This window comes from Paroedura picta, chromosome 18 (genome assembly GCF_049243985.1).
Source record: "Paroedura picta isolate Pp20150507F chromosome 18, Ppicta_v3.0, whole genome shotgun sequence".
Taxonomy (NCBI): domain Eukaryota; kingdom Metazoa; phylum Chordata; class Lepidosauria; order Squamata; family Gekkonidae; genus Paroedura; species Paroedura picta.
Genome location: NC_135386.1, coordinates 2,411,438 through 2,439,009, shown reverse-complemented (window position 1 = coordinate 2,439,009; position 27,572 = coordinate 2,411,438). Strand labels below are relative to the sequence as shown.

Sequence of the window (27,572 nt, the reverse complement as noted above, 5' to 3'; positions counted from 1 at the left end):
AATGGCCAGGCCTGTCTCAATAGAATTAAGCAGGCCCCTCAGTTTGGGTTCTGGCTCACATTCAGAGGGCACAGCTACCCTTTGGGGGGGCTGCCCTGGTCCGTCCCTCTCCCCCCAGCATGCCCACACCACACAGGAATGGTCCTCAAGTTTTATTTCAAGGAATAAACTCCCAGGAGTAACGACAACTTCAAGTGAAATACCGTATTAAAGCTGCAAGTTAGACATAAACGCTAACTTAAGTTGCACACACAGAGACACACACAGAGCCCAGCTTTTTAGCATGGGAACAAAAGAAGGTGTGGGAGCGTGCCCGGCCCGAGGGAAGCCCAGAAATTCGTGGTGCGCCAGGGGCAGCTTCCAAGGCCCCCGTGGCCGAACTGCTCGATCCCTGCAGCGTCTCAGACCCTGCTTAGGAGGTCTGGCACTGCACGCCCGTCCGCGGCCCCTCCTCGTCCTCTTCGTAGGCCTCTGCGTGCCGGTGGTGAGGCCGCTCCCGGGGATCGAACTCCACGAGGTCCACGGGGTCCATGTCGTCCGTGACCATGACGTCTTCCCGGGGAGGCAGCAGGGCTTCGAGCAGAGGCAGCCTCTCCGGGGGGAGCCAGTTTTTCTCGGGGAAGGCAACCTGCGGTGGGAGAGCCGGGTGAGGATCAAGAGGCTGTGCAACTCCTCCCTCCCAGTGCTCGCCTCTTGGCCTAGACCCCAAGGCAGCTTACAAACACCCTTTCCTTCCTCTCATCACCGCAGACACCCTGTGAGGGAGGTGCAGCAGAGGAAGCTCTAGCGGGGCTCTTTAGTGCAGAGCCGTTCTGTGGCTAAGAGAACAGTGGGGAATCAAGCCCAGTTCTCCGGACCAGAGCCTGCTGCTCTTAACCACCACACCATGCTGGCACGTGAGGGAGCTGGGAATGATCATCCAAGGTTCTCCCTGCAAGCCTCACATGGAGGAGGAACGGGGAATCAAATCACACTCTGTATACGCTGCCAAGGCAGTTTGCCATTTGGGTGCCTCCAGAAACTACTGGGCTAGGGGCACTCCTGTTCTACGAGGAGGGTGAGGAAGGAGCAGACAGAGTCCTTTTTGGCATATGTCCACCTGGGTGAGGCTTGACAGTCAGGGCATCTTTTTGAATTATGGTTGTGGTGGAAACAGGGACTTCCTGCTGACAGGTGACTAGGAAACCATCTATCTAGGCTCCTCACAAACCCACCCTGGCCAGCGAGAGAAAGAACGGGGGGAGAGCAAGCAGCACCAGACACCTGAAAGATCATCAACGTGTGGGCAGAATATTTGGGTTTTTGCCCGGATGCATCACCAGATGTCGCTTCTGTCCCTCGCCCTGCCCTGAAACCTCCCGGAGAATCTAGACTGCCGCCTTCCCTTCCACCTTTTGCTTTCCTTTTTACTTACCAAGAATTGTATAATTAGAGAGCCCTTTTCCAGTGGATTTTTATAAGTTGGCATCCCCTCATTGTAGATGCATTTGAGGTCTCCGTGTTTTATCACCTCGCCTGTTGAAAGACAAGGACCGTAAGTCAAATACGTTAAAAAAAAGAAAAAAGAAAGACAAATCAAATTTTCCAAAAGCCCATTCATGAGAGCTTCCTGTATCCCATTTTGCTGTACCAAGGAAGTGTGTCCAACCCCTGCAGAATTTGATGTCCTTGAGCAACTAGAGTCGTTCAGTGCGAGCTGAAGAACTCAGAATTAGACTAGTTTGTTCAGCCTCTTTATTAGGAAGACAAACCCGAAACACAGATCCCTGAACTACTTTCCCAACTGCCCCACTTCATTTGGATTCTGCGGCAGACTTGCTGTGGTCTGGCCTTCCTTGCTCTTCTACGTGACGACCCCCCTGAAGCCACCTCTTAAAAGGAGGACTTTAAAGGCTTCTAACCAAGTGCTACAAATGACCCAACAATGCCTCGGTTTGGTTAAAAAAATCCCATGAGGAATATCATGCCTTATTAAAAAGAAATTCTTATTTCTTTTTAAGAAGCCTATCGCCTGTGCAGTTTTATTATTAATAATAAACTTTCTTTTTGTATCCCGCCCTTCCTATGGAGCTCAGGCATAACAATGAAAACAAAAATCTGAAACAGTCGTCTCCGTCCCCAAGCAAATGGACAGTCAGATACTTGGGGGGGAGAGGGAGTTTCAGGTGTGATCTTCCTCAGTTCCCAGAATTAGGGTCAGCACTTATGGTTGGCCTTCCTGGGCCCTAATCATATGCCTGCTTTGTCTTCCAGATCCTATGGAGCTGCTTTTGAGTCTCACAGGGCCCCTGCTGCCTTTTGGCAGAGCATTCCTGGGGCTGTGGCCGGGGCCAAGACTGAAAAGGCCCTGGCGCTGATCGAGGCCAACTTCACTGCTTTTGAGCCAAGGACCCTAAGGGAAAAGACGGCGCTTCCCAAACCAGCCACCCATCTCACCCGGTTTGGACGTGATGACGAGGACTCTCTCGTCCAGTGTCTCGATGGTCTTTTTGAAGCCGCACAAGGCCTCCGCAAGCTGGATGCTCATCTTCATAATCAGGTCCTGGCCTCGCCTCTGGAACACGGGGTGGTCCTTCTGGTCGAGCACAATGATGACGTCTCCGGCCTCCAGGTCGGGCTCTTGGTCGCCTTCGCCGTGGATCACCACCTTCTGGCCGTCTTTCATGCCTGGGGGGGACACAGAGCCAAACCAGACCAAGCTGAGTGCCTGCATCCCGTTTGACAAACCCCTGCCAGATGACAGACGCCAAAGGCTGCCCGGTCAATTCAACACTGGAGTATTCTGGGGCTTGTTTCATAAATGCCTGCCCTATTGACAAAGACCTCTGTCTCAGGCTGGTGGAGTCACCCCTGGGGCCTGGAAATAGGTACCCAGCAGTCCAGGGGCCCCTTGTGGGACTCTGGAGCCCAGGCTGGGTTGTTCTTCCAGCAAAGCTTTACTGACCGACACACCACTCCTTGGGGAGAGTTCAGAGAGGCCGACGGGCACAGAACGGACAGCAGAAAGTGGCCAGGTATGAAACGCCCCCAACGGACCGTCGGCAGGAAGAAGGTTTGAAAGAGGCCCTGACCTTTGTCGATGTGGATCTCCAAGATCTTCTTCTCCCGCACCACCTTGTTGCCGTTGCAGGTGGCGCACCTGTCCCGGGGGTTGATGCGCTCCCCTTGGCCCTTGCAGTCCGGACAGACCGTCTGGATCTGCTGCACCATGCCCGGCCCGATCTGCTGCACGATCACCTGCATCCCCCGCCCCTTGCAGGTCGGGCACTTCTCCACGGCTCCCTTCTTCCCACCGTAGCCTAGAAACCGGGGGGGGGGGAGGGAGGGGGGTTGGGGAGAAGAGGCAGAAAGAGTTCTTAGTTCCTCCGTCAGACGGAAGCCCGACAAAGCGGGCGGATGGATCTCAGCACTGACGCTGGAGAGAGGCTCTCTGCCCAGAGGCATCTAAGTGTTGAACTCACTAACTCCAACCAGCGCTCGGCAATGTTAAAGGCTGTGATGGAGTTAAGTAGGAATGCTGAGAAGAATGCCAAACCCACAGCTAACTGGGTCAGCCTGAGGAGTTAGAGGAGTCCAGTTTTGTGATGGAGCCAGAACACCACAGGCACCCCCAGGCGCAAAAAGGTCAGGGGCCCCTGCACTGTGGCCGGCAAGAGCCTTAAGCTATTGTTGCAGGCTCAGCATTTTCACCAGGCCAGCTCTTGGAGCACTGCCTCTAAGCAATCTGGTTTCCATGTGCAAACTCTGCTGCTGGTTCCTTTGAGGCACATAAGTTTTGGCTTTCCCAGCCAGGCATGGCCCTGCAGTGGCTCACGGCTAGACTAAGTCACGCCTGCGAAATGCCGGCCGAGCGGCCGGGTTCTGCTCCCGTCCGGCCCGCACAGCAGGGTTCCTACCTTTGCACTTGTCGCAGATGACGTTTTTCTGAAGCGCCAGCTTCCGCGTGGTCCCGTTGTACAGGTCTTCGAGGCTGACGCTCAACTGGTGCACCACGTTCTTGCCTTAACAAATGGGAGGGGTTTGGGGGTTCAGCAGCACAGCCAAGCCGGCCAGGGCCCCTCCCTCGCAGGTCCAACATGACCTTGGCCCAAAGGGAACAGGGACTTTTCGTTTTCCACGCACGATTGCTCCCCCTTCCCCTTCCCCAGGCAGCAGATTATTTTTTAAAAAATTAGGATTCAAAACTCATCCAAACTGGACATGGGCCATCTTGTCTCTCTTTCCCCTTCATCCTACTGATCCTTCCTTTGTGGGCAAGCTTCTTTCCCACACGCTGAAGGATACGCCTTCAATCTACTTTGCAATCAGAGTCTAGCATGCAAAACGGAAGTGCCTGGAAAGTTCATTCACGAGGAGGAGGGGGCGAGGGTTGGGGGTAGAGTGCCTGCTTGGCATGCAGGAGGTCCCAGGTTCAATCCCTGGCACCGCTAGCTAAAAAGGACCTGGCAGGAGGGGATGGGGAAGGCCTCAGTCTGACCTTGGGGAACTAAAGGTCTGCTATAAGGCAGCTTCATGTGTCCCTGGGGCTCAAAGTGTATTGTTCAACATGTGTGAAAATGCAGGTAGGCAAAAGGGGAGCTTAACAGAAGTGGCTTCTTCAAAGCCAGATTCTTTAAAGTCAGACAATCCTTGTCTTAAGAGCCAAGGTGTATATAAATCTTTCTTATCCCAACTGCGCATCAAGCACAGGCTACAGGTGAAAACTGAATCAGCATTGCCGGCACACCCCACCACAGCACAAGGGTCTTCACTGTGTGATCGGAGGCAAGTGGCAGAGGCCCTTCTAATTTATTTTATTTTAATGTATTGTTTCATGACTGGTTCCAGCTTCAGCAGGGGCCATTTCGGGGCTGCACTCACCACGCGGTGTCTGAACTCCAAAGCAAAAGAAGAGTTGGTTTTTATACCCCGTTTTTCACTGCCCAAAGGAGTCTCAAAGCGGCTGACAATCTCCTTCCCTTCCTCTCCCCACAACAGACACCCGGTGGCGTAGGTGAGGCTGAGAGAGCTCTGACAGAACTGCTCTGTGAGAACAGCACTATCAGGGCTCTGACAAGCCCAAGGGCACCCTGCTGGCTGCACGTGGAGGAGGAGGAGAGGGGAATCAAACCGGTGACTACCTGTTCTTAAGTGCAGCGATATAATTACCGCAGTGTCATATGATGGCTCGCTTCGCTCTCGTTTAGCAATGAGCTAAAACATAACAAGAGCCTCAAACAGGGGCCCTGGTCACAGTGACAGCTCTGCATTCACAGTCAGGAGCTTTCCGTTAGTTGAGGGAGACACTCTGCACACGCTTTAGGGGGTTTCAAAACGCTAAACTTAAAAAAACCAAAACAAAAAATAGCCAAAAGCGAACTCCATACCTCTTCTCTCTCTATTCATTCGGCCCCCACCACCAAAGAACATGTCAAAGATGTCCATGGGGGAGGAGAACGTTCCGCCGCTCAAGCCGCCTTCCTTAATAGCTTGCTCCCCACCCTGGTCATAGAGGTCCCTTTTCTTGGGGTCTGACAGGACTTCGTAAGCCTGGGATATGAGCTTAAACTACGGAGAGAAAGAGACCCGCTCAATACAGGCGGACCGCCAAACGGAGACAGTTGTGAGTTGTTCTAATTGCCGGGCCAAGTTCCCTGCGCCGCTTTAAGAGACTCACAAGGGACTTTTGACCGGGCAAAAGCGGGATTCGTCCCTTTGTTAGAATCGAGGTGACCCCTCCGTGTTTACATTGTCCCACAGTAAATGGATGGCTTTTACCGGGAAGAGTCCAGCAAGCCCGGTGGTATTCCAAGGGACTGGGGAGGGGGGCCCTGCTTCCCAGGGACCAGGGGTTTCATTCCCACCCCGTGGCAACAGTGCCGACTGCAATACCGTCTGGGCTGTAGAAAAATTCTACTTTTTTGTATGTTGGCAGCTAAGAAAGCTCCCTCTCAAATTAAGAACGGAAGGGCCTCACATTCTGCATTCCCGACCCACCAGCTTTTCGGCTCCCTTCCAGTGCGTGCCCTCAGCTTGTGAGACAGGATAGGCGGAGCGACCGTAAGAGATGCCAACTGGCCTATTGAGTCCAACCCTGTGTGTCACCCAGTGGCCAAAAGTGTGTGGCCAGTTTTGTGCCCATTTCTCCCCATGCCACCAGGGCTCGTCAACTGGAGGGATTAAGTAAGGCAGAGCTGATACTATGCTTCATTTTTCAACCTCCTCAATGTGTGCTACAACACTCCCCCCTGCAAATTCTAAAAAAAGTACATTGGCTGTACTTACCTGGCACCTGTACCTCTCTCTCTCTCCCTCTGCACCTTGTGTGCCAATCTTCCTAATTTCACCTTTGCAGCAATCTAGTATCATCACCTACGCTTGGCAAAACCTTTTGTGAATAGGCAGACCCTGAGGAGGCCCCTCCCGTACGGAGAGGCAGTGGAACAAAAGGGGAAAACTGCAAAGACACAGCTGAAGGATCGTTCCCAGAGGTCAGAGGTCAGTTCCACAAGGACCCCATTGGGGTCCCCTTGCCTCCCCAAATTTTGAGGCTGTGCACCCCAACCTCCAGGAATTTCCCAGTCCAAAGCAGGGAATTCCACGTGCTTGTTACTATTTGGGTGAAGAAATATTTCCTGTTCTAAGCTCACTGCTTGTTATTTTCATGGAACGTTCACGAGGTCTCCTGTTGTGAGGAAGAAGAAGAGTTGGGGGTTTCTGTGCCCCACTTTTTATTTCCTGAAGAAGTCTCAAAGTGGCCGACAATCGCTTTCCCTTCCCCTCCCCACAACAGACACTCTGTGAGGCAGGTGGGGCTGAGAGAGCTCTGAGAGAGCTGTGACTGCCCCAAGGTCGCCCAGTTCTCCAGATTAGAGGCTGCCGCTCTTTAACTACTGCACCAGTTCTTCCTCTGCCCTCTCCGTCCCGTGCCTTATTTTCTAAAACCACCCTAGGCTCTCCATCCCTGCTTAGCTTTCTTGGCTGTTTGATACATCGGCACAACTGGGCTTGCTGGTGGGCCAAGATCCAACAGTGCTGGCGGCTGAGCCCCCTCCCCATTAGGCCACCTCTGCCCCGAGAGGCCAGCCCCAGCCCCAATTACCCGTTCTCCCTCGCTGGGGTTCTTGTCGGGATGGTACTTCAGCGCCAGCTTGCGATAGGCCCGCTTGATCTCATCCGAGCTGGCGTTGGGCTTCGTGCCCAGGATGTCGTAGTAACCCGTCTCCTTCACCATGGTGGCCTGCAAAAGGGGAAGAACGCAGGAGGGTTTGGGAAATTATTTTGGGTTGTTTTTTCATTCTTTCCCTTTCTGGGACCACTTTTGCCAGATGGGCATTAGCGTCTACACACTGAAACCAGCAGCTGTAAAGTTCGGCGGATCAGTTATAACCCCAAGTGGGTAGCCGTGTTGGTCTGAAGCAGCACAACAAAACAAAATCAGAGTTTTGCCACTGGACTCTGATTTTGTTCAGTTGTATCCCGACAGCCCAAAGAAGCAGACCCCAAATTTATACATTATTATATTTAAAGAATTGCATCCCCCTCCACCTAAGGCAGTGGTTCTCAAGCTTTGAGGGTCGGACGACCCTTTCCCAGGGGTCGCGGCAGGGCAAGCAGCTTGGCCGGGGGCACCATCCACACAACAGCCTTGCGGGGTAGATCAAGCTAGAGCGTTCGTCTGTCTCGAGCAGCGTGAAAGGGACCAAGGGACCAAGCCCTATGAAGATAGGTTGAGGGACTTGGGAATGTTCAGCCTGGAGAAAAGGAGGTTGAGAGGGGACATGATAGCCCTCTTTAAGTATTTGAAAGGTTGTCACTTGGAGGAGGGCAGGATGCTGTTTCTGCTGGCTGCAGAGGAGAGGACACGCAGTAATGGGTTTAAACTTCAAGTACAACGATATAGGCTAGATATCAGGAAAAAGTTTTTTACAGTCAGAGTAGTTCAGCAGTGGAATAGGCTGCCTAAGGAGGTGGTGAGCTCCCCCTCACTGGAAGTCTTCAAGCAAAGGTTGGATACACACTTTTCTTGGATGCTTTAGGATGCTTAGGGCTAATCCTGCGTTGAGCAGGGGGTTGGACTAGATGGCCTGTATGGCCCCTTCCAACTCTATGATTCTATGATTCTATGAAAGAGTGAGATGGGCATGGTGGGACAAGAGGCAGAACTGAACTGGAGAAACCCCAGAAAAAACCCCAACAATTTATATACAACCATGAACAATGGATCTTCACATCATTGGTCAGTTTCAGTTTAATTTCTGTGAAAGAACACTTGCAGAATTGGGGTTTTAATGGGGATTTTATTGTGTTTTAACTGTTTATGCTGTAAACCGCCCTGAGACCTATTTGGAGAAGGGTGGTCTAAAAATTAAATAATAATAATAGTTTTATGGCTGGGGGTCACTACAACAGGAGGAACTGCATTAAAGGGCCATGGCATTAGGAAGGGTGAGAGCCACAGCCCTAAGGGGAGGCATCCCCTCTGCTCTTTCGCCTAGGAGGGAAGTTTGATTCCAACAAGGTTTATTCAAGGTGAGAAGTGTTCAGGTGGATGCTCAGAGGCATGAAACTGGAATTGCCAGTCCATGCACATAGGTAGAAGGCGAGCACTCAATCAGCATGTGGCTCAATGACGCTGTTTAACAGGAAGCTTAGTTTACAAGGTGACCACTTGGTAACACAGTGAAGCAAATAAACACATGTCACGATTGGAGAGCCAAGGACAGATGTGCCCTTAAGGGTGACATCAATGAACTGAGATGCTGTCTCGTCCCAAGCAGGGTGGCATCTCTGCAGCAGCCCCTCCTTGGAAGTGGGGCGACCGGCCTCAGACCAACCTGGCTCCCCACTTGAACATGGCAGGGCGTGACTCTACACTTCATTCCCGGCTTTTTGGAATTGGAAGAAGTGTGTGGGCATGCAAAAACATATACCTTGAACCAGATCTGCAGTATGGAGATAGCACTGTCCTAACATCACCCCCACAAACTATTGTTTGAGTCCAGTGGCACCTTTAAGAATAACCAAGTTTTATTCAAGGGAGAAGCTTTTGTGTGCATCCAGAACTAAGCTTTGATGGTCTTAAACAGGGGTAGTCAAACTGCGGCCCTCCAGATGTCCATGGACTGCAATTCCCAGGAGCCCCTGCCAGCGAATGGGAATTGTAGTCCATGGACATCTGGAGGGCCGCAGTTTGACTACCCCTGGTCTTAAAGGTCCCACTGGACTCTTAACGTTGTTCTGCTGCTTCACAACAACACGGCTGCATACCTGAACCCGCAATCTGTACGACCCGCCTGCCCTACACCCCACAATTAATATTTGTTACAGCACAGCGAATTGCAGGGATGGCGTTAATAGCGTTCCAACTGTGAACAGGATTTGTTCAAGTGTCAGTTGCATTTGCGTTAAGGAGACGGACGGTGAGACAAATTTCCCTCGAGAGTAACTTATATCACGCGTAACAAGGGTGCGCAAACGACGTCAAGACTTCAGACAGTATTAACGCTGCAAACAATGGGAACACAAGTCCTTGGGACATCGGAGAACACTGCTAATTATTAATAGCACTGATGATGCCGCTGGCACAGACTATTTCTGGCACTGACGCGGTCAGGAGTACTAAGAGCTAAAACCCTGGCTACAAGCAAGGATACCAGCCTCCAGGTGGGGCCTGGAGATCTCCCAGAATCATAGCTCAACTCCAGGCGACAGAGATCAGGCGCCTGCCAGTCTGCTGCTGTCAAACACAAATTAATACTGACGGGGATGTGTCAATCAGCAGCCAGACTAGTTAATATTAGCCGATATTACTCTCCTGCCTCCTGGGAGACGTATCAATTCACAACAATATCTATTAAGTCAGATTAACACGATTCTCTCTCCCCCCATCCCCCGGCAGGGTGCGGTGTCAAAGAACATCAGAAATAATTAATGCACATTAATAAAGTCCTCCCAGAGAGCGATCAATCGGCCTCAATGCCAAATAATGTTGCCCTCCTGGAACTTACAAGAGCCCTTTAAATCAGCAACCACAGTAAGCAACGCCAGTTAAACTTACCTTCCTGGTTACTTATTTTTATTTTATTATTGTACGCTACTATATATTATATATATATATATACACACACACACAAACTATACAGGAGCCTACATTATATATACACAGACACAATGCTAATTAATGCTACCCTCCCGCCGCGCCCGGGAGACCCGCCAATTCGCATCTACAGCAATAAGCACCGATTACAAAGAACCTCCCGCCGCGCCCGGGAGACCCGTCCTTTGGCCGCCGGTGATCGAAGCGCCCTCCCGCCGCGCCCGGGAGATCAGTCTGTTGATGTGGGTTTCCCAGCTGCCAATCCTCCCGCCGCCCCCGGGAGACCCCCGCCAATCAGCGCCGGGGATAATTGATCCTCCTCCCTCCCGCCCCGCCCCGCCCCCGAGGCATGAGGAAGAGGCTGCTTACGGCTCCCCCGAGGGAAACAGCGACCCTGCGCGGTAGGACTCCTCCCTCAGAGGCCGGCCGTTACTAGCGCGCGGCCGGCGGCCTCGCGTCGCTTTTATAGGCGGCCGGCGAAGCTTCTCGAAGGCCGGCGCGATGACGTCACCGAAGGCGCTGGAAACTTCTGGCAGGGCTCAGGGCTTCCGCGTAGCCCGCGCGGCCAATCAGAGGGAGCCGGTCGCGAGGGCGACCAATCAGCACCGGGTGGGGGGGTGAGAGAAGCCCCGCCCTGCCGCCTCGCTTTCCCAACTGAGACGGTCAGAAAGGCCACCTGCAAGGAAGGGGCGGGGTAGAGTCCGCGTGCGCGTCGTCGCCGGGCAACGGGCGCCTCCAATCAGGGGCAAGAGGGCGGGGCAGGGCGCTCGTTTCCCCGCCCACTTCCCCGGGCCCGACTCAGCCGCTGCTGGAGGCCAGCCCGCCAAAGCGGCTTGCAAAATTATTTATTTTATGTCTTGCAAAGCCACCGTGGCTGTCATTGGTTTTACAGGGGAGAACCATGGATTTGGTCCCCATGTTTTCTTCAGTGGTCCCAGTCACACTGCGCAGATAAACTACCCCAACAGGTCTTTTTAAGGCCACGCAGGCACTTCTGAATCCTAATTATGAACCCCGGATAATAAATAGTTGCATTTTATTTTAATTGTTTTGCTTTCTCATTCAGCCTTCGGGTTCCCAACTTGATTGGGTGTTTGTTTCCTTTGGGGCTTTTCTTCAGTGAATGTCACACCTTCCATACCACTCTAGAGATTTCCTATGTCCAGTGTCTATGGTCACACCTTCCATACCACTCTAGGGATTTCCTATGTCCCGCGTCTATGGTCACACCTTCCATACCACTCTAGAGATTTCCTATGTCCAGCGTCTATGGTCACACCTTCCATACCACTCTAGGGATTTCCTATGTCCAGTGTCTATGGTCACACCTTCCATACCACTCTAGAGATTTCCTATGTCCAGTGTCTATGGTCACACCTTCCATACCACTCTAGAGATTTCCTATGTCCAGTGTCTATGGTCACACCTTCCATACCACTCTAGAGATTTCCTATGTCCAGCGTCTATGGTCACACCTTCCATACCACTCTAGGGATTTCCTGTCTCCAGTGTCTATGGTCCATACCACTCTAGGGACTGATAAGCCAGCATAGAGCCATTTGAGAGCCATTTTAGATAGCCATGTGCAGATTAAGCGAGCTAAATTCAGCACATGTGCACAGTGGAATGTACAAGTTGACATGTTGAAGACTGAAGGCATTTTTTCTGTGATGCACCGGATGCGCCGAAGGCCAGAGCATCGTTTGCTTGCCAAGAACAGAGAAAAATAGGGGAACACAGAGAACTTGTAGAGGGCCCATAAATGGACAGAGAGGTATGCTTGGCTACGTGTTGCGCTTATCAGTAAAGAAGAGTTATATAAACTCAGAGAACAGTGCGCATGTCCACGTGACATGGGAAAGGAGGTTAGGGCGAGCTCGTGGACGGGCCTAATATGGTATAAGGAAATGCATGCTTAGCAGATGCATTCTGCATTAAGTTGATGCACAACAGTCATATAAATGAGAAGGTAGTTTGCGCAAGCTTGAAAAGTTGTTTCCTGTGTAGTACAAAAGTTAACAACATGATGTCTCGGGCTCTTTTGGCTGGCGTCACCTTTATTGCAATGACGTTTCACTCGGCTTGGACAGAACCTCTCTCTGTTGTGTCTTCAATTTAGGCAAATGACCCCATTTGACTGTCAGGATTTCCCCAACGTTTATGGTCAAGGCCATAGAAATGGGAAATCCCTAGAGTTCCACCTGGAAGTGACATTGCATCCCTCCCCCATCCCTCTCTCAGCATTTGCCAAGCAGGGCTAGCAACCCAGCCCTTCTTCCTGTCACATGACTCTGATGTTAAATAAAATAATAAATAGCCACGTGCTTTCAGCTCCGCATCTGCTGTGCTGGAAGGATGAGAACTCCAGATTGGGAAATCCCTGGAGATTTCAAGGGCGGAGCCTGGGGAAGGTGGGGGTAGGGACGGCTCAGGTCTGGGGTAGAAAGCCGTACGCTCCACCCTCCAAAGGGGCGGCTAAACTTTGCCTCTCCAGATGTCTATGGAAGACATTTCCCATGAGTCCTGCCAGTGCTGGCATGGGGCTCATGGGAATTGGAGTCCACAGACATCAGGAGTTTGGCTGCCACTGGCCCAAAGCATCCATTTTCTCGGGGGTCTGGAGACAGCTGGCATTCCAGCTCTCTAGAACCTGATTAACACAAGTTTGGTCACCCACACTCAGCTCCCACTTAGAATTTACCAACCAAACGAATTGGAATCGGGGTTTTAACTGTTCTGAATTAGAACAATTTGGAGCTTAGAGCACATGACACAGTAGCACTGGGGAGCACAAAGCCCTTTTCCTGGTAAAGAAAGAAACATAAACGGAATAAAAGGCTACTGTGTTACCTGGTTGCCGTCCGCTGCAGGCTCTTCTCCGGTTTTCTCTTCTTCTGCAGAGAGACCGCCAGATTTTGGGTCTTCTGAGGACGGTTTGTCGTCCTTGGGTTCCTCTGAGGAAGACTCCATGGCGGGTTCCTTCGTTTGGGTTTACTGAGAAGAGAGGAGGAAGAAAGGAAATTTCATACATTGTCAAAGCCTCAGCTTGCCTCGGGGCCAGGCAGGGAAGAAGGGGGGGGGGCTTTAACCCTTCAACCTCCACTCAGTTTGCTAGCTGAAACCAGGGCTCCCTTTTCAATGTCAGCATTTTAAGGGTCCAAAGATACCTTTTGAAGAGCATGTTTTTTTTTCCTTCGCAAAACGGGGTACACGGTGTGTTGCAGGTCCACAACAGAAGAAAAGGCGTTGTGTAATGACAACGCAACTGAGTAAGGATGTACACAAACGGAAAGTTTACCCAGTGCTTTAAAAGCACAAACATAAAACCGCAGTCCTACAAAAGTGTTGTGTAGCTGTAGGAGATCGCAAATCCAAATGAGGAGCGGGGATTTTCCTAACTGAAAATGAACAACTCCATGCGATCAATTCTGGAGTTGACAATGGGCAAAGCGACTATTTACCTGGAGTTTCAGAAAGGTGAGAACTGTCACACCCCAAACCAGTCGTTACGGCAAGATGCCAGGCCCAAGATTTGCCCAAAATCTAACTCAACCCTCGAACGGTGGCAGAAGAAAGAACAACGGAGCGAAGAAAGGCAGTTCCTGGCAGTCACTGGGATGATGGGATGAGCCCAACATTTCTGCCAGCCAACTGTCAAAAGGACCGATCGGAATCTTTCTACCTGTCCCCTCTACAGTTGCTTAGCGACAATAGAACAAAGCTAGAGTCCAGCAGCACCTTGAAGACCAACAAGGGAAGCATGTTCAGAGCCTGTGCTTGGCCTGCAGAAGGTCCCTGGTTCGATCCCCGGCATCTCCAGTTAAAGGACCAGGCAGGAGGGAATGGGGAAGGCCTTGGTCTGGGACCCTGGCTCAGGGGCAGAGCCTCTGCTTGGCAGGCAGAAGGTCCCAGGTTCAATCCCTGGCATCTCCAGATAAAAGGACCAGGCAGGAGGGGACGTGAAGCTCCCAGGTTCAATCCTTGGCATTTCCAGCTAAAGGACAAGGCATGAGGTCCCAGGCAGGCATATAATTTGATTTCTCCATTCCCTAAAAGAAAACTTTGTCCCAAAGTTGGGAAAAAAACTCGGGGGGGGGCTCTTCTACCCAGAGAGGGGGGAGAGGGAGAGAGAGAGAGAGAGAGCGCGAGAGCAAGAGAGAGAGAATTTGCATCTTAAAGAGCCACTATCTCATTAACATTCTTCTCAGGGATAATTCAATCAAAGCAAACTTCTTGCCAGGGTGTGGGTCTTTTTACTTCTTCCCCAAGCCGCTTACCCCCATGCAGCCACCGCGCGAGACAGGAACTGTGAAAAGTAGGGCTTTTTTTTTTTGTTTGGGGGCCAACTTTGGAATCTCCTCCTCTTCCATTACGTCTCCGCCAAAGACGAGCTCTCCAGCCACTGTGGGATTCCTAAGTCACCCAAGCGGCTTTTGTGTGCGGCCGGAGCACAGATCTGCAGCATTTTTGTAAGCGGCCTGGGTCAGTTGGTCAACCTGCCCTCCCAAAAGAGAGACACCCCCCTCCCCACGCCAAGACATCATCTCAAGCGGGGGTTGAGACATGACGGAAAACCACGAAACCAGGTAAAAGCAGCTTCTGAGAAATCAGTTCTTCCTAAGAGACCCTCTTTCTTTCCCAGAGGTTGTAAGGATGCGTGTCTCATTCTGCCTCTGTATATTTTATTGCTAAAAATGGGAATGGATGGGATTTTCAAGGGGGGAAGCGGACTTTAATATTTAACGTGGAAAGCGGGCCTTAACACTTAACGTTTTAAAGTAATTCCGCTAGCAATGCGTTCTCTGTCGAAAGAGGAGGGCCAAAACGTTTGACACCATTATCTCGTAGGCTTAGATTAATTTGAGGGCAGGACCTCCGGCCTTCAGTAAGGGATGCAGTGTTCTTTCCTGGCTCTCCTTCTTCTTCCCATTAAATTTCACCCGACGTTTCCTTGGCTCGCAAGGCAAGCCCAGCTATTTGCAAGGACGGTGCGGGAGGCAGCTGGAAACAGGGCACTCGGGGTCCAAGGAGAGTGGAAAGATATTCTATGGACACTTAACGTGGAAAACTTTGACATTGTGGGACGCGCAAACTGCCTCTGCGGACTTGCCTCTGGAGAACTGGGTTCAATTCCCCGCTCCTCTACATGCAGCCAGCCGGGTGACCTTGAGCTAGTCGCAGTTCTCTTAGAGCTTGGGGAGGGCAGGGTGTAAAGCCATAGACTTCCCCCTCTAAAGCAGCCCTGCCTCGAGGACAGGGCTGATTCCAAGCGTTCTCCAGGCCCCACCTGGAGGTCGGTAACCCTACAGCACAGATCTGTGGAAAGGGAGCCCTGGCGTTTTCTTCAGTGTGAGAAAACAGCCATGGTAGCGTGGGGGCAGGTTAGACCCAGGCAATAGCAGTGTGGGAGGGGAACGTTTCCCACGGTCATTCCCACGCCTCAAAACACAACACCCTCTCCCCTTGGCGGTAGCCGAGTCAGTAGGCGGGAACCCCCGGCTAAGGAGTCACATACCCCACGGTGTTTTCTTTCTTCATCTGTCTCCCGGCGCCCAGGTGCCTTCCTGCCAGAGGGACACGATGGCAGAATAGCCTATTTTGGGTCAGGCTAGAAGAGGGACTTCGGAGGAGGGGGGGTAGAATGCTCCACTCCCTCAAAGAAGCCATTTTTGCCAGAGATGGGTTCCGATTCCAGCGATCCAGGCCCCCCCTGGAGGTTGGCAACTCTACCAGGGAGGCGAGAGGGCTGTGGACATGCTAGGGAGAGAAGGAAATGGCTGCAGAGAAGCAGGAACCGAAATCCAGGTTGCTCAATAAGGTCCAAGGATGAGGGGCCAGCACCGAAAAGGCAGCGTTCCTGGTTGCTGCTGAATTTGTGTCTTCGGGGAAGATCACTGAAGCCCGGTAGGCTTCATCGACATTGCGTTGGGGGAAACATCTGGATTCCCTGCGGGCAAACGGTCTTATCCCGATACTCCGTTTGAGATCCAGGACGCGATCGGAAATGCTTTTTCCCTCTTCCCCTTCCTCAGCGATCCGTCCGAGGTGCCGGAGGCTTTGAAAGATTCGGGAACCGGCAAAGAAGACCCTGCAGGTGAGCGGACCATGGAAGATTTGGGTGGGCCGCCGCGGTGGTCTGAAGCAGCCGGACAAAGCTTGAGTCTGGGGGGGGGGGGGGATCTTGAAGCCCAACCAGGTTTCGTTCTTGTGACAAGCTTTCGTCTGCAGGAGGAGGAGGAGGAGGAGAGCTGGGTCTTGTACCCTGCTTTTCACTGCCCGCTCCGCCGAAAGCTGGCAGACAGATGTTGAGCGGCAGGAAAACGCATTCAGAGATCTCACAAAAGCAGCTTTGTTGGGAGTCAGAAACAGCTGTCTGCCCCCTCCCGTCCGATTATTCTGGGGTACCGATCATGGACCTGATGTATTCCACAGATCTTGCAGCACAGAGGAGGGCAAGTTTCCCCAGTTCTGGGCACATGCCCTAAACAGAGTTCTGAAGGCCTCAATGAGGACCAGCACAGTTAGATGATCTGGCTAGGATCTGGCAGACCCAGGTTCAAATCCCTTCTCCGGTTTGCGAACATCTGGAGATCTTTTTGGAGGGGTGTGGACCTTGGGGAAGGGATGCCCTAGAGCAGGGGTAGTCAAACTGCGGCCCTCCAGATGTCCATGGACTACAATTCCCATGAGCCCCTGCCTGCAAACGCTGACAGGGGCTCATGGGAATTGTAGTCCATGGACATCTGGAGGGCTGCAGTTTGACTACCCTTGCCCTAGAGTGCACCCTCCAAAGCAGGTTGTTCTCAGGAACGGATCTCTGTCAGCTGGAGGACAGAAGTAATTCCGGGAGATCTCCAGTCACCCCCTGGAGGTTGGCAACTGAAACCGCACCACACTAGCTCTTGCCTGGGCTAAGGCGACGGCCGCCCGAGTCACTTGGGCAAAGTCCTTCAGCTTTTTTGTTCTTTGTTCCTTTCCCCCTCCCTCCCGTTTCCTTTTTCTCCTTGAATGGCTGAACGGCACAGCCGAAAACACTGGCTCCCTTTCTTTGGGGGATTTGCCTCCGGGGTGAACTTTGCCACTCTTCTTTCGGCTACGGGCACAGCGCGTTCCTCTCCGGGCTCCCGCGCCCTCTCCCTCCCCGATGGGCAGATTGGAAGTCGATTTCCCCCTCCTCTTACGGGTTTGGGACATTCTCCTTGTGAGAAATCTGCACTGGAGGGCCATGAGTGAAAATGGGGGTGGGCGCTTGTCCGGGAGAAACGACTTGGAAAGCCAGCCTGGGGGGGTTGCAAATTCCAGATTGGGAAATTGCTAGAAGTTTGGGAAGAGAGTGGAGGTGAAAAGGGTTTGGGGAGGGCAGGGACGATAATGCCACGCAACTGACCCTCCCAAACAGCCGTGTTTCTCCCGGGGAACTCATCTCGGCTGTAGGTACATCTGTTTTGATCCCAGGAGATATCGGGGTTCCGCTTCCATAGGGTTGCTATCTTTTGGTCAGGAAATTCCTGGAAATTTGGGGAGGGCAGATGCTGCAGGAAGGGAGAGACCCCCATCAGGGGATAAATTACGGGGAGGGAGTTCCTAGAGTGGTTGGGGGTGGAGCCTTGGGAATAGGGCAGGGAGGAACCACAGGGCTCATCTTCCTAAGCAGCCGTTTTCTCCAGGGGGGCTGACCTCTGAATTCTGGAGAAGAGCTGCAGATCTGTGAGATCTTCAGTCCCCGCCTGGACACCCTATTCTCCCCCTCCTCTGCTAGATGTTATTTAAGATTGTATTTTACCATTGATGTTACCCACCCTAAGCCTCATAGGAAGGGCAGGTTATTATAATAAACATGATTATTATTATATTATTGATTCTATACATTTCCAAACGTCTGGGCAGTGCAACATCTGCAGGCTTCACCCCACAGCCCAGGGCAGAAATGACAGAAGCTAGCCTCTCAGGGTAACATGTCCCTGAGAGGCTAGCTTTCTTTCATGCAAGGATTGCACACGGAGAAAACAGAAATGGTGTAAGTCACCACATCCGCCAGTGGATGGGTCTAGGCAAGAACAGCCCATGGTTATTAAAGTTCATAATTTCACCCCAGCATTTGGAAGGGGGGGCATTGAATACTCCCTCTTAGCATACTGTTTGACTGGGAAATTAATCCTTCTTAACCGATCGGTAGTATTAAACCCCTGAACAACGTACCACAGTGTGCAAACGTTCGTACTTTGGATAAGCAGAAGCGGGTGACTTGTACAATAGCCATCTTTCTGGACTTGTTAATTAAGTAATTAAGTGGGTGCCTAACCCCTCTGGGGCCATTATGTAATAGGTCTGCTGCCCCCCCCTTTCTGCTGTCAGAGATTAAATATGCAAAGGAGAAGCAAAGCACCAGCTGCTGAAAGAATAGTTTCGTTCAGAAGACAAACAACTTTGTAAAGAGAAGGAGAGAGAGAGGGGGAGAGAGAAAACCCTAACAGTCTAACTGGCTAACTGTTGTTCTGGAGTCAATAACTAACTGTAGTCTGGGGAAGAGCTATCATTCGAGGAGATCTCCAGGTCCCTCCTGGAGGCTGGCGTCCCTAGACTGTCTATGCTGATACAGGTAGGGTCTAAGGCGGAAGTCTTTCTCAACAAATACCGTCTGATCTTTTTAACTGGAGATGCTGGGGGCTGGCAGACTTTCGCCATTCACTTCAAGCAAGCGGTCTGAGCGTCAGACCAGGTGTGCAATCTCAAAGCAACCCGTAAAAACAGTCTCCTGTTTTTCAGCCTCTCTCTGGACCACATCTGCCGACGGGTTGGTCGAGCTGCGGATCGACCCAACCTGCTCGCAGACTCCCATGACGGTTCATGACATGTTCCTGGAATCCCTTGAGAAATACGGGTCTCTCAACGCGATGGCCAGCCGAAAGAACGGGAAATGGGAGAAGCTCACCTTTCTGGAGTATTACAACCTTTCTCGGAAAGCTGCCAAGAGCTTCCTCAAGGTGACGGGGCAGGAACCGAAGTGGAAAAGTAAAAGGAATAAAATAAATTTGACTGACAAAAATAAAAGGAATAAAATAAATGTGACTGACAAAAATAGAAGCAAGACTTGTGGCATATTCGTGGAGGGACATTTAGTATGAGAACAGATTAACTTCCAAAAAGAGGCAGCCCAGTATGAAATGGATGGGACTGTTTTGCCCTAGGGGCTTTTTTGTGTACTGCAAGAAGAAAACTAGCATCTCAGGAAGCCAGATGCAAAGGCATGCCCTGTAGTGCTAGTCTTCTACTTGCAGGGAGACAAATAGCCATTCAAAAAATTGTGATCCTGAGCATGCAGGACTGTTCTTAAATCTCCCTCATTTCGGCGTTTCTAAGGAGACGTTCCTTTTGAGGGGAGATGCCAGGGACTGAACCTGGGACCTCCTGTATTCAAAGCAGAGGCTGCATTGCTGAGCTCAGCTCCTCTTTCTCTGCAGCTCGGCCTTGAACAGTTCCACGGCGTGGCGATACTTGGGTTCAACTCTGAGGAGTGGTTCATCTTGGCGGTGGGAGCCGTTTTTGCTGGGTAAGGCGCGGAGGGGTCACGCCATGTCTTCTTCCCAGCTGGCTTTGGCGTGAGCCTTTGGGAGTAACAGGGAAAAACCTTTCTCCTCTCCCGCCCAGTGGAATCGTGACAGGGATCTACACAACCAATTCTCCAGAGGCCTGCCGCTATATCGCCCACGACTGCAGAGCAAACGTCATCGTGGTCGACAGCCAAAAACAGCTGGATAAAATAATGCAGGTAGGAGACCTCCTCTGTGGCTGTCAGAAAGACCAAAGGTCTGCTTTGTGCAGAGGTCCTAGCTGGGAAGCCCTGAGCCGTTTCTTCAGAAAACATCTCCCACAGTTCTTTGGGGGAGGAGACGAGAAGTGAACGAGTCTCAGCCCTGAGCGGGATGGGCCAGGCAAGATCTCAGAAGCCAAGAAGGGCTGGCCATGGCTAGGACTTGGAGGGGAGGCCTACAAGAACACGGGCGAGAGGAAGACTCCAGAGGCACCGTAAAGACTAACAAAACTTGTGCCAAGGGGAGGAGCTTCCCTGAGTCGTTCTTCCTCTTCTCTATTGCTGCGCACAGACTGACATGGCAACCTGTCTTGATAAGACCCTCAGAGAGGCCATGTTGGGTCAGGCCAGTGGCCCATCGAGACCAGCACTCTGGGGCACACAGTGGCCAAAACCCAGGAGATATCAGGAGGTCCACCAGTGAGGGCAGATCTCTTGGGAGTCGATGCTCAGTTCTCCAGAGGGTCGCCGGGTTGGCTTGTAAGAGAAGAGCTAGATTCAAATCCTGTAGCATCTTAGGGACTATCTTCAGAGATCTGCACAAATACCCTGGAAAGCTTGAGGGTCTCTTAAGATGCTGTGGGGCCAGACCAGCTGAGCCAAGAAAGACATCTCAATATGCAACAAAACAGTATGTCCCTGGCTTCACAGATCTGGCCCCGTCTGCCGCACTTGAAAGCTGTCGTGATGTACAGGGATCCCGTGGCGGAGAAAACCCCCAATTTGTATGCGGTAGGTACGAGAGAAAGCACCGGGTTAATGGATCTTTTCAATTTGATCTGCCCCCCTCGCGCCCAAGAAATGCGGTCTGTTAAAAGATAAAACCAGCCCTCCTCGGCCACTGGAAGGGGGGCTGGGAAACCCCTAGAGATTTGGGTATGGATTGTTCAAGGCCACAGAGTTCTCCCTCCCAAGCAGCCCTTTTCTCCAGGGGAACTGATCTCTGTACTCTGGAGAGGAGCTGGAATTCCAGGGGGTCCCCAGGCCCCACCTGGAGGTTGGTATCCCAGCCAGCACGGTACAAGGCCACAGAGTCCCCCCTCCCAAGCAGCCCTTTTTCCCCAGGGGTACCGGTCTCTTTTGGAGACTTGAGGAAGAACTCACACCCCCTCCCTTCCACACACAGATACAAATCTTATTTATGACACTTGCCTTTTCCTTTGCAAGATGGACGAATTCATGGCGCTGGGCCACGAAATTCTGGACGAAGACCTCGACGCCGTCCTCAGGACCCAGAAGCCGAATCAGTGCTGCGTGCTGATCTACACCTCGGGGACGACCGGGAAGCCCAAAGGAGCGATGCTGAGTCACGACAACGTATGTATTCCTGTCTCCGGAACATGGCGGCCTGGAGCATTTTAGGCGTGGCTTCTAAGTCAATGAGATCCAAACATGAATCAGCTCCAAGATAAGGATGCCGTAAGAAGCAGGAAGATTTCTGAAATGAATGGGTGTCTGGGGAAATTATCATACGGGGCCAGTGGATGCTATATATCACCTGAGAGGGAGGCATGAGAAGAGAACGTAAGAACACCAGACAAGCCCTGCGGGGTCAGACCAGTGAGGGTCCCTCTGGTCCAGCCTCCTGTCTCACATGGCGGCCAGATGGTTCCTCTGGAGGGCCAACCTCAGGGTAGAGAGGCCGAGGCCTTCCCCTGATGTTGCCTCCCGGCTCTGGGATCCAGAGGTTGACTGCCTCTGAACATGGAGGTTCCCTTCAGCCACCGTGGCTAGTAGCCACTGATAGGCGTCTCCTCCACAAGTTCTTGTCCACATTATTTAGGGCTGTGGATCCTGGGCCCACTGCAAGAGGGGCCAAACCAGATGTGATGTTTGTCGGACTTGCTGGCAACCCTAGCGGGCACACTGCCCACCCACTTGCCCCCCCATCTCAGTGCAGACGTTGGGCAGAAAGTCAGAATCCACTTTGCCCCAAAGGCAGCATCAAGGGAAGGCCTCTGCGCCCCTCTCCCAAAGAGGCCTGGTAGAATTCCGACCCTGCCTGGCCAAGCTATTCTCGGCTGCTTGTGTTTGGGCAGGCTATTTTTAATGAGGCCTCACCCTGGAAAGTATCCCGTCCTGTCTCCGTCCCGGGGTCTGCTTTACTCATGCACGTCCCTCTGCATCTGCAGCTGAGTTCTGAGTGGCACCGGACGTCTGTTCTCTGACGCAGCCACGGATGACGTCGGGAAACACATTTAGGGCTCTTGGGACAGTAAATCCACTCTGCCCGGTGCCCTCCTCCACGGGGTCGTGTCCTCATCTGACCTCTGGTTTCGGTAGCCTCTTGCACCTCAAGCGGCACCTACCCATGGGTTTTAAGAACCCGACCCTTCCTCTACGGAACCCCCAGCACGCTGCCCTTTCATCTCCACAACCACCTTGCGGGGTAGACTCAGGCCAGCATTCGGGTTGGCCTGGACTTGAATAAAGTTCAAGTCCAGGGTCACCTTCGAAGACCGACCCAGTTTTATTTAAGATATAGATTTTTGTGTGCAAGCCCCCAACGAGTTATCCCTTGAATAAAACTGTCTTGTAAGGTAGGTCAGGGTAGGCAGAGAGAGAAACTGGCAGATCTCATGGCATACCGGGGATTCAAATCCAGGCCTCCCGGCTTTTAGGCTGACCACCCTGGCTGATTAAATGATTATGATTAATAATATTATATGTCTGTCTCATCTGCTCACCACATGACCTTTGGTGCTGTTACTGTGATATTCAAGCTTAGTTTTGGATTGCCCCTTTCCAGTCGTAAACCTGTTGTGGTTAAGATTAGTGTTCTCCAACAGGGAGAACCGGGTTCGATTCCCCGTTCCTCCACTCAATGGGTGACATTTGGCCAGCCACAGCCACTGTGCCCTCTTGGAAAGGTGTGGGAGTGTGCTCCTGTGCTCAACTCCTGTGCGTTCCCCATTCAGATCACATGGACCTCTGCGCACGCCAGCCGAGCGGGCGACATGCAGCCGGCGGAAATCCAGCAGGAGACCATTGTGAGCTACCTTCCGCTGAGCCACATCGCGGGCCAAATCTATGACCTCTGGACCGGAATCAAGTGGGGAGAACAAGTCTACTTTGCAGAGCCGGATGCCTTGAAGGTCTGTGTGTGTGTGGGGCGGGGAGTGATGCTCCAGCGGGCAGGTGGGGGCTTCTGCCCAACAAGCCTTCTGATTCGCTACTGGGGACTTGATTGGCAGGTGACTGAAAAAATATCATATCCCCCAAGACCTTGCGCAGGATATTCTGTGTCTAATTCTGAATCATGCCCATGACAGATTTTGCCTATTCCGACCATCGCCGGCACGTGATCGGTTAGAGGTTGGCTCCGATCTGGGTCGGAACTTGCTCTTGGTCTTTGCAGGGAGGCTTGGTCAACATCCTGAGAGAAGCCCTGCCCACGTCCCACATGGGCGTCCCCCGCGTGTGGGAGAAGATCATGGAGAAGATCAAGGACGTCTCTCTGCAGTCGGGATTCCTGAAGAAGAAAATGCTCGCCTGGGCCATGTCGGTCACCTTGGAAAGGAACCTGAGCGGCTCAAATAGGTACAGGGAGAAAATAGTTGTGGCTTTTGGGGTCTTCCTCCCCCGCGGGGATCCCACGAGGCTGGGGCGCTATTTCTGGGGTCCCCAACCTTCCTGAGCTTCAACGTCCTTCAAAGCCTCGAAAGGGCTCCGTAACCATGAGGACTAGAGCCTTCGGTTGAAAGCTGAGATTTGATTGGTCAAATCCCCACTCCACCACATGCAGCCAGCTGGGTGACCTTGGGCCAGTCCCAGTCCTGTTAGAGCTGTTCTCCCAGAGCAGCTTTTCTGCTGATTCATCAGTATAGGATCCGGCGGTTCACATGGCTTCTGAATTCCTTTTTGCACCCTGCCCTCCCCCAGCGACTTAAAGCCCTTCCGAATGAGACTAGCCGACCGTTTGGTGCTGGCCAAGATCCGCCACGCCCTGGGCTTCTCTCAGTGCCAGAAGCACTTCTCCGGAGCCGCTCCCCTCCCCGCCGAAGTGATGCGCTTCTTCCTGGGCTTGAACATCCCCCTGTACGAAGCCTACGGGATGAGCGAGACCACCGGCCCCCACTGCATGTCCGGCCCGTACGTCTACCGGCGTCACAGGTAAAACGTAGAGTCATTTGCACATTGCACATTTTTTAAAAATTCCTTGAGTGTGCCACAGAGTTCACCCTCCAAAGCAGGGGTAGTCAACCTGTGGTCCTCCAGATGTTCATGGACTACCATTCCCATGAGCCCCTGCCAGCGAACGCTGGCAGGGGCTCATGGGAATGGTAGTTCATGGATATCTGGAGGACCACAGGTTGACTACCCCTGCTCCAAAGCATTCCTTTTCTCCAGGGGAACCGATTTCTGTCACCTGGAGATAAGGGATGATTCTAGGGGATCTCCAGGTTCAACCTGGAGACTGGAATCCTTATAAACCTGGCAGGGGGAGATTTTTCTTTGGCCCCTGATTATCTTTTCAAACTCCCCCCCAACCCCCAGTTGCGGCAAAGCTGTCCCCGGGTGCAAAGTGAAGCTGGTGAACGAGGACGCCGACGGCACCGGGGAGATCTGCTTTTGGGGGCGGACGGTTTTCATGGGGTACCTGAACATGGAGGAGAAGACCAAGGAGGCCATCGGCGAAGGTGGCTGGCTGCATTCCGGAGACCTCGGCAAGCTGGACAAGGACGGCTTCCTCTACGTCACCGGGAGGATCAAAGGTATCGTGCCGTGACAGGGCCAGTTGCTCGCCTACATCGCAGGGCTGTTGTGAGCAGAGCTGCCAACCTCCACGTGGGGGCTGGGGAGCCCTGTTGATTACAATGGTTCTCCAGACAAGAGAGATGAGCTCCATCGGTTTCAGGCCTGAAGAGAAAAAAGTAACATTTCACTGAGAATCCCAAGGGATAGACCCCTGAAGGAGCATGACACAAAATTCTTTGGGGGTTTCACAGAGAAGAAGAAGAGTTGTTTTTTATTCCCCACTTTTCACTACCCAAAGGAGTCTTAACGGGACTGCCCTTCCTCTCCCCACAATAGACACCCTGTGAGGGAGGTGGAGCTGAGAGAGCTCTGAGAGGATTGCTCTGGGAGAACAGCTCTAACAGGACTGGGACTGGCCCAAGGTCACCCAGCTGGCTCCATGTGGAGCAACGGGGAATCAAACCCAACTTGCCAGATTAGAAGCTGCTGCTCTTAACCACGACGCGAGCACCAATTGTTTCTCCCCCACCCCCTTTTCTTTGTTAAGCCCCATATATTGTCCACCTTTTGGAATAATCATGCTATTCCGGTGGGGACAAGGCATAGTTTGTTTGCTGCCGAAAGGACCCAGGGTGACCTCCCAGGGCCTTCCTGGATTCCACCCAGGGCTAGAACGACCTTTGAATCGAACGGCTTCACCTGTCCCTGCCTGTTTGTTCCATTTTTCGAACGTTGATGCCCTGGAGCGGCTGACCCTTCCCAATTTGGCACGCCTCAGTCGGCCGCTGCGATCTTGCATTGTCTTCCAGGGACGCAAGATCAAATCCGGTGCTGGGCCTTTCCAACTGAGCGGTGTTGACAAGGCTCAACCCCCTGGGGGTTCAAGCTTGGTCTGGCCTGGAGGAAATTCGCCTCCTGACCCCAAAGTGGCGACCAGCTATGCAGGGACACAGCCCTTCCTGCCCACCCACTCCCAATCTGCCTAAGTTCAAGAATCTCTAACAGGGAGAAATCCCTGCTGCAGGAAGGGGCGGCGGCTCTGAGCACAGACAGCTTCAAGAGGGAGTCGAAGTCAGAGAGAGATCTGGAGCAGAGGTCCATTGGGGGCTCTGTCTTTTTGGTGCTCGGGGGCCAACAGTGGGAGGGCTTCTGGCCCTGCTGGGGGACTTGCGTGTCACACAGTAGCCAAAACCCATCGGGGACCAGGTGCAGCCTGGAGCTTTCATGGAATTGCAATTCATCTCTGCACTACAGAGATCACTCCCCGGGAGAAACCGGCTGCTTCAGACTCTATGGAACTGTACCCCACTGAAGTGCTTCTGCTCTGTCCTAAATCTCCAGGGATTTCCCAAACTGGAGTTGGCAGCTGGAGAGGACGAACATGCCCCTTGCTGAACTCCAGTAGAAAGCAATCGCGTTGCAGGTTGTCCTGGTCCGCCCCCTCCTGGTGGATAAAAGTGTGCAGCTGGCTTTCTAATCCCAAAACTCACACCCCCAGGGCCAAGTTTCCAGACTAGGGGCAGGGTTCAAAGGAAGCGTGACCGATGATGTGCTGTGCTTCCCCCGCAGAGATCCTCGTCACGGCCGGAGGGGAAAACGTACCTCCCTTGCCCATTGAGGACGCCGTGAAGAAAGAGCTGCCCCTTCTTAGCAACGCCATGCTGATCGGAGACGGCAGGAAGTTCTTGTCCATCTTGCTGACTGTAAAGGTGGGCTTCCGATGCAGGATCCGGCCGTCTCTCTCCTTCCAGGGTCTCAGGGAGAGGTCTTCCCCCTCGCTGGGAACCCAAAGGGGAGGGTGGCATAGAAACGGAACAGGAAACAATTTAATTAATAAATAAAAATTCACATAAGCTGCAATGACCAGGCAAGGACCACCATTCCGTCCCGGGCTGTAGTTAAACTCATACACAGACCAGGGTCCTTTGCCCAGGTCAAACCCTTGTACAATCATGACACACATGCAAAAACACCCCCCCCCCCATTTTAAGCTTGTCACACTATGAAAGCTCTCAGAATCATAGAATAACAGAGTTTTTAGGATGCTTAGGGCTGCTTTAGGATGCTTAGGGCTGATCCTGCATTGAGCAAGGGGTTGGACTAGATGGCCTGTATGGCCCCTTCCAACTCTATGGTTCTAGGATTCTGAGAGTTGGAAGGGACCTCCTGAGTCATCTAGTCCAACCCCCTGCACTATGCAGGACACACACACAACCCTGTTTGTTCCAGTGCGTTGTGGATCTGGATACGTCAGAGCCCACGGACTGCCTGACCCAAGAAGCTCGCAGTTTCTGCGAGAAAGTCGGCAGCAGGGCCACGAAGGCGTCTGAGATCGTGAAGGAGCGAGATGCGGCCGTGTACCGGGCCATCCAGGAAGGCATCGACCGCGTGAACGAACGGGCCGTTGCCAACGTCCAGCGCATCCAGAAATGGGCAGTCCTGGAAAAGGATTTTTCCATCGCCGGTGGAGAATTCGGTAAGCTTCCGGAGGGCAGAGTAACAGCCTGGGGTTTCTTCAGCTGAGGGTGCAAACCAGGGATCCCCAACCTTTGTAGGCCTGAGGGCACCTTTGGAATTGTGAGGGTGCGAGAGGGGGACAATGACAAAATGGCGACCATAAAATGGCTGCTACTGGAGGTGGAGCCAGCCCCAAAATGGCTACCACGGGAGGCGGAGCCAGCCTCAGAATGGCAACCACTTAAAAACAATGTTACTAAAACAGGCTTTTGCAGAAGATTACTACAACAATGGGATAGGAATTCGTTCCCCAAAACCTCTGAGCAAAACCCCTCCCACAGCAACCAGCCTCATATGACATCTCCCCTTTAGGGCCTACGATGAAATTAAGGCGGCAGGCGGTGCTGGAGAAATACCGAGACGAAATAGAAGCCTTTTATCACGACTGAAGCCAGACCTGTCTCCCGTTACGTCTCTGCCACATTAAACCGATCTGGCGACACGAGCTCCCTTCCAGACACCTCTGCA

At 52.5% G+C, this 27,572-nt stretch overlaps 2 protein-coding genes across 5 annotated transcripts; one reads left to right on the top strand and one right to left on the bottom strand.

The window, feature by feature from the left end:
- Window positions 1–137: 137 nt before the first annotated feature.
- On the bottom strand, window positions 138–21,201 carry DNAJA4 (DnaJ heat shock protein family (Hsp40) member A4). 3 transcript variants are annotated; one of them, XM_077318364.1, is made up of 9 exons: window positions 21,042–21,201; window positions 12,929–13,072; window positions 7,082–7,219; window positions 5,367–5,547; window positions 3,897–4,001; window positions 3,072–3,299; window positions 2,437–2,667; window positions 1,415–1,515; window positions 138–628 (listed from the first exon to the last, which is right to left on the bottom strand). In XM_077318364.1, exons 2-9 carry the CDS (start codon window positions 13,046–13,048, stop codon window positions 413–415), a joined length of 1,320 nt encoding a protein of 439 aa, XP_077174479.1. In that variant the 5' UTR covers window positions 13,049–13,072; window positions 21,042–21,201; the 3' UTR covers window positions 138–412. The 3 variants fall into 3 exon arrangements, with proteins under 3 accessions (XP_077174479.1, XP_077174480.1, XP_077174481.1); XM_077318365.1 differs by lacking the exons at window positions 12,929–13,072; window positions 21,042–21,201 and adding an exon at window positions 10,448–10,603; XM_077318366.1 differs by lacking the exons at window positions 5,367–5,547; window positions 12,929–13,072; window positions 21,042–21,201 and having other exon boundaries at window positions 7,082–7,218.
- Window positions 14,210–27,572, top strand: ACSBG1 (acyl-CoA synthetase bubblegum family member 1). 2 transcript variants are annotated; one of them, XM_077318354.1, is made up of 14 exons: window positions 14,210–14,664; window positions 16,111–16,172; window positions 18,845–19,062; window positions 19,540–19,628; window positions 19,727–19,847; window positions 20,541–20,621; window positions 21,057–21,206; window positions 22,808–22,984; window positions 23,248–23,429; window positions 23,772–24,002; window positions 24,387–24,604; window positions 26,157–26,296; window positions 26,817–27,063; window positions 27,417–27,572. In XM_077318354.1, exons 1-14 carry the CDS (start codon window positions 14,642–14,644, stop codon window positions 27,491–27,493), a joined length of 2,016 nt encoding a protein of 671 aa, XP_077174469.1. In that variant the 5' UTR covers window positions 14,210–14,641; the 3' UTR covers window positions 27,494–27,572. The 2 variants fall into 2 exon arrangements, with proteins under 2 accessions (XP_077174469.1, XP_077174470.1); XM_077318355.1 differs by lacking the exons at window positions 14,210–14,664; window positions 16,111–16,172 and adding an exon at window positions 17,166–17,261.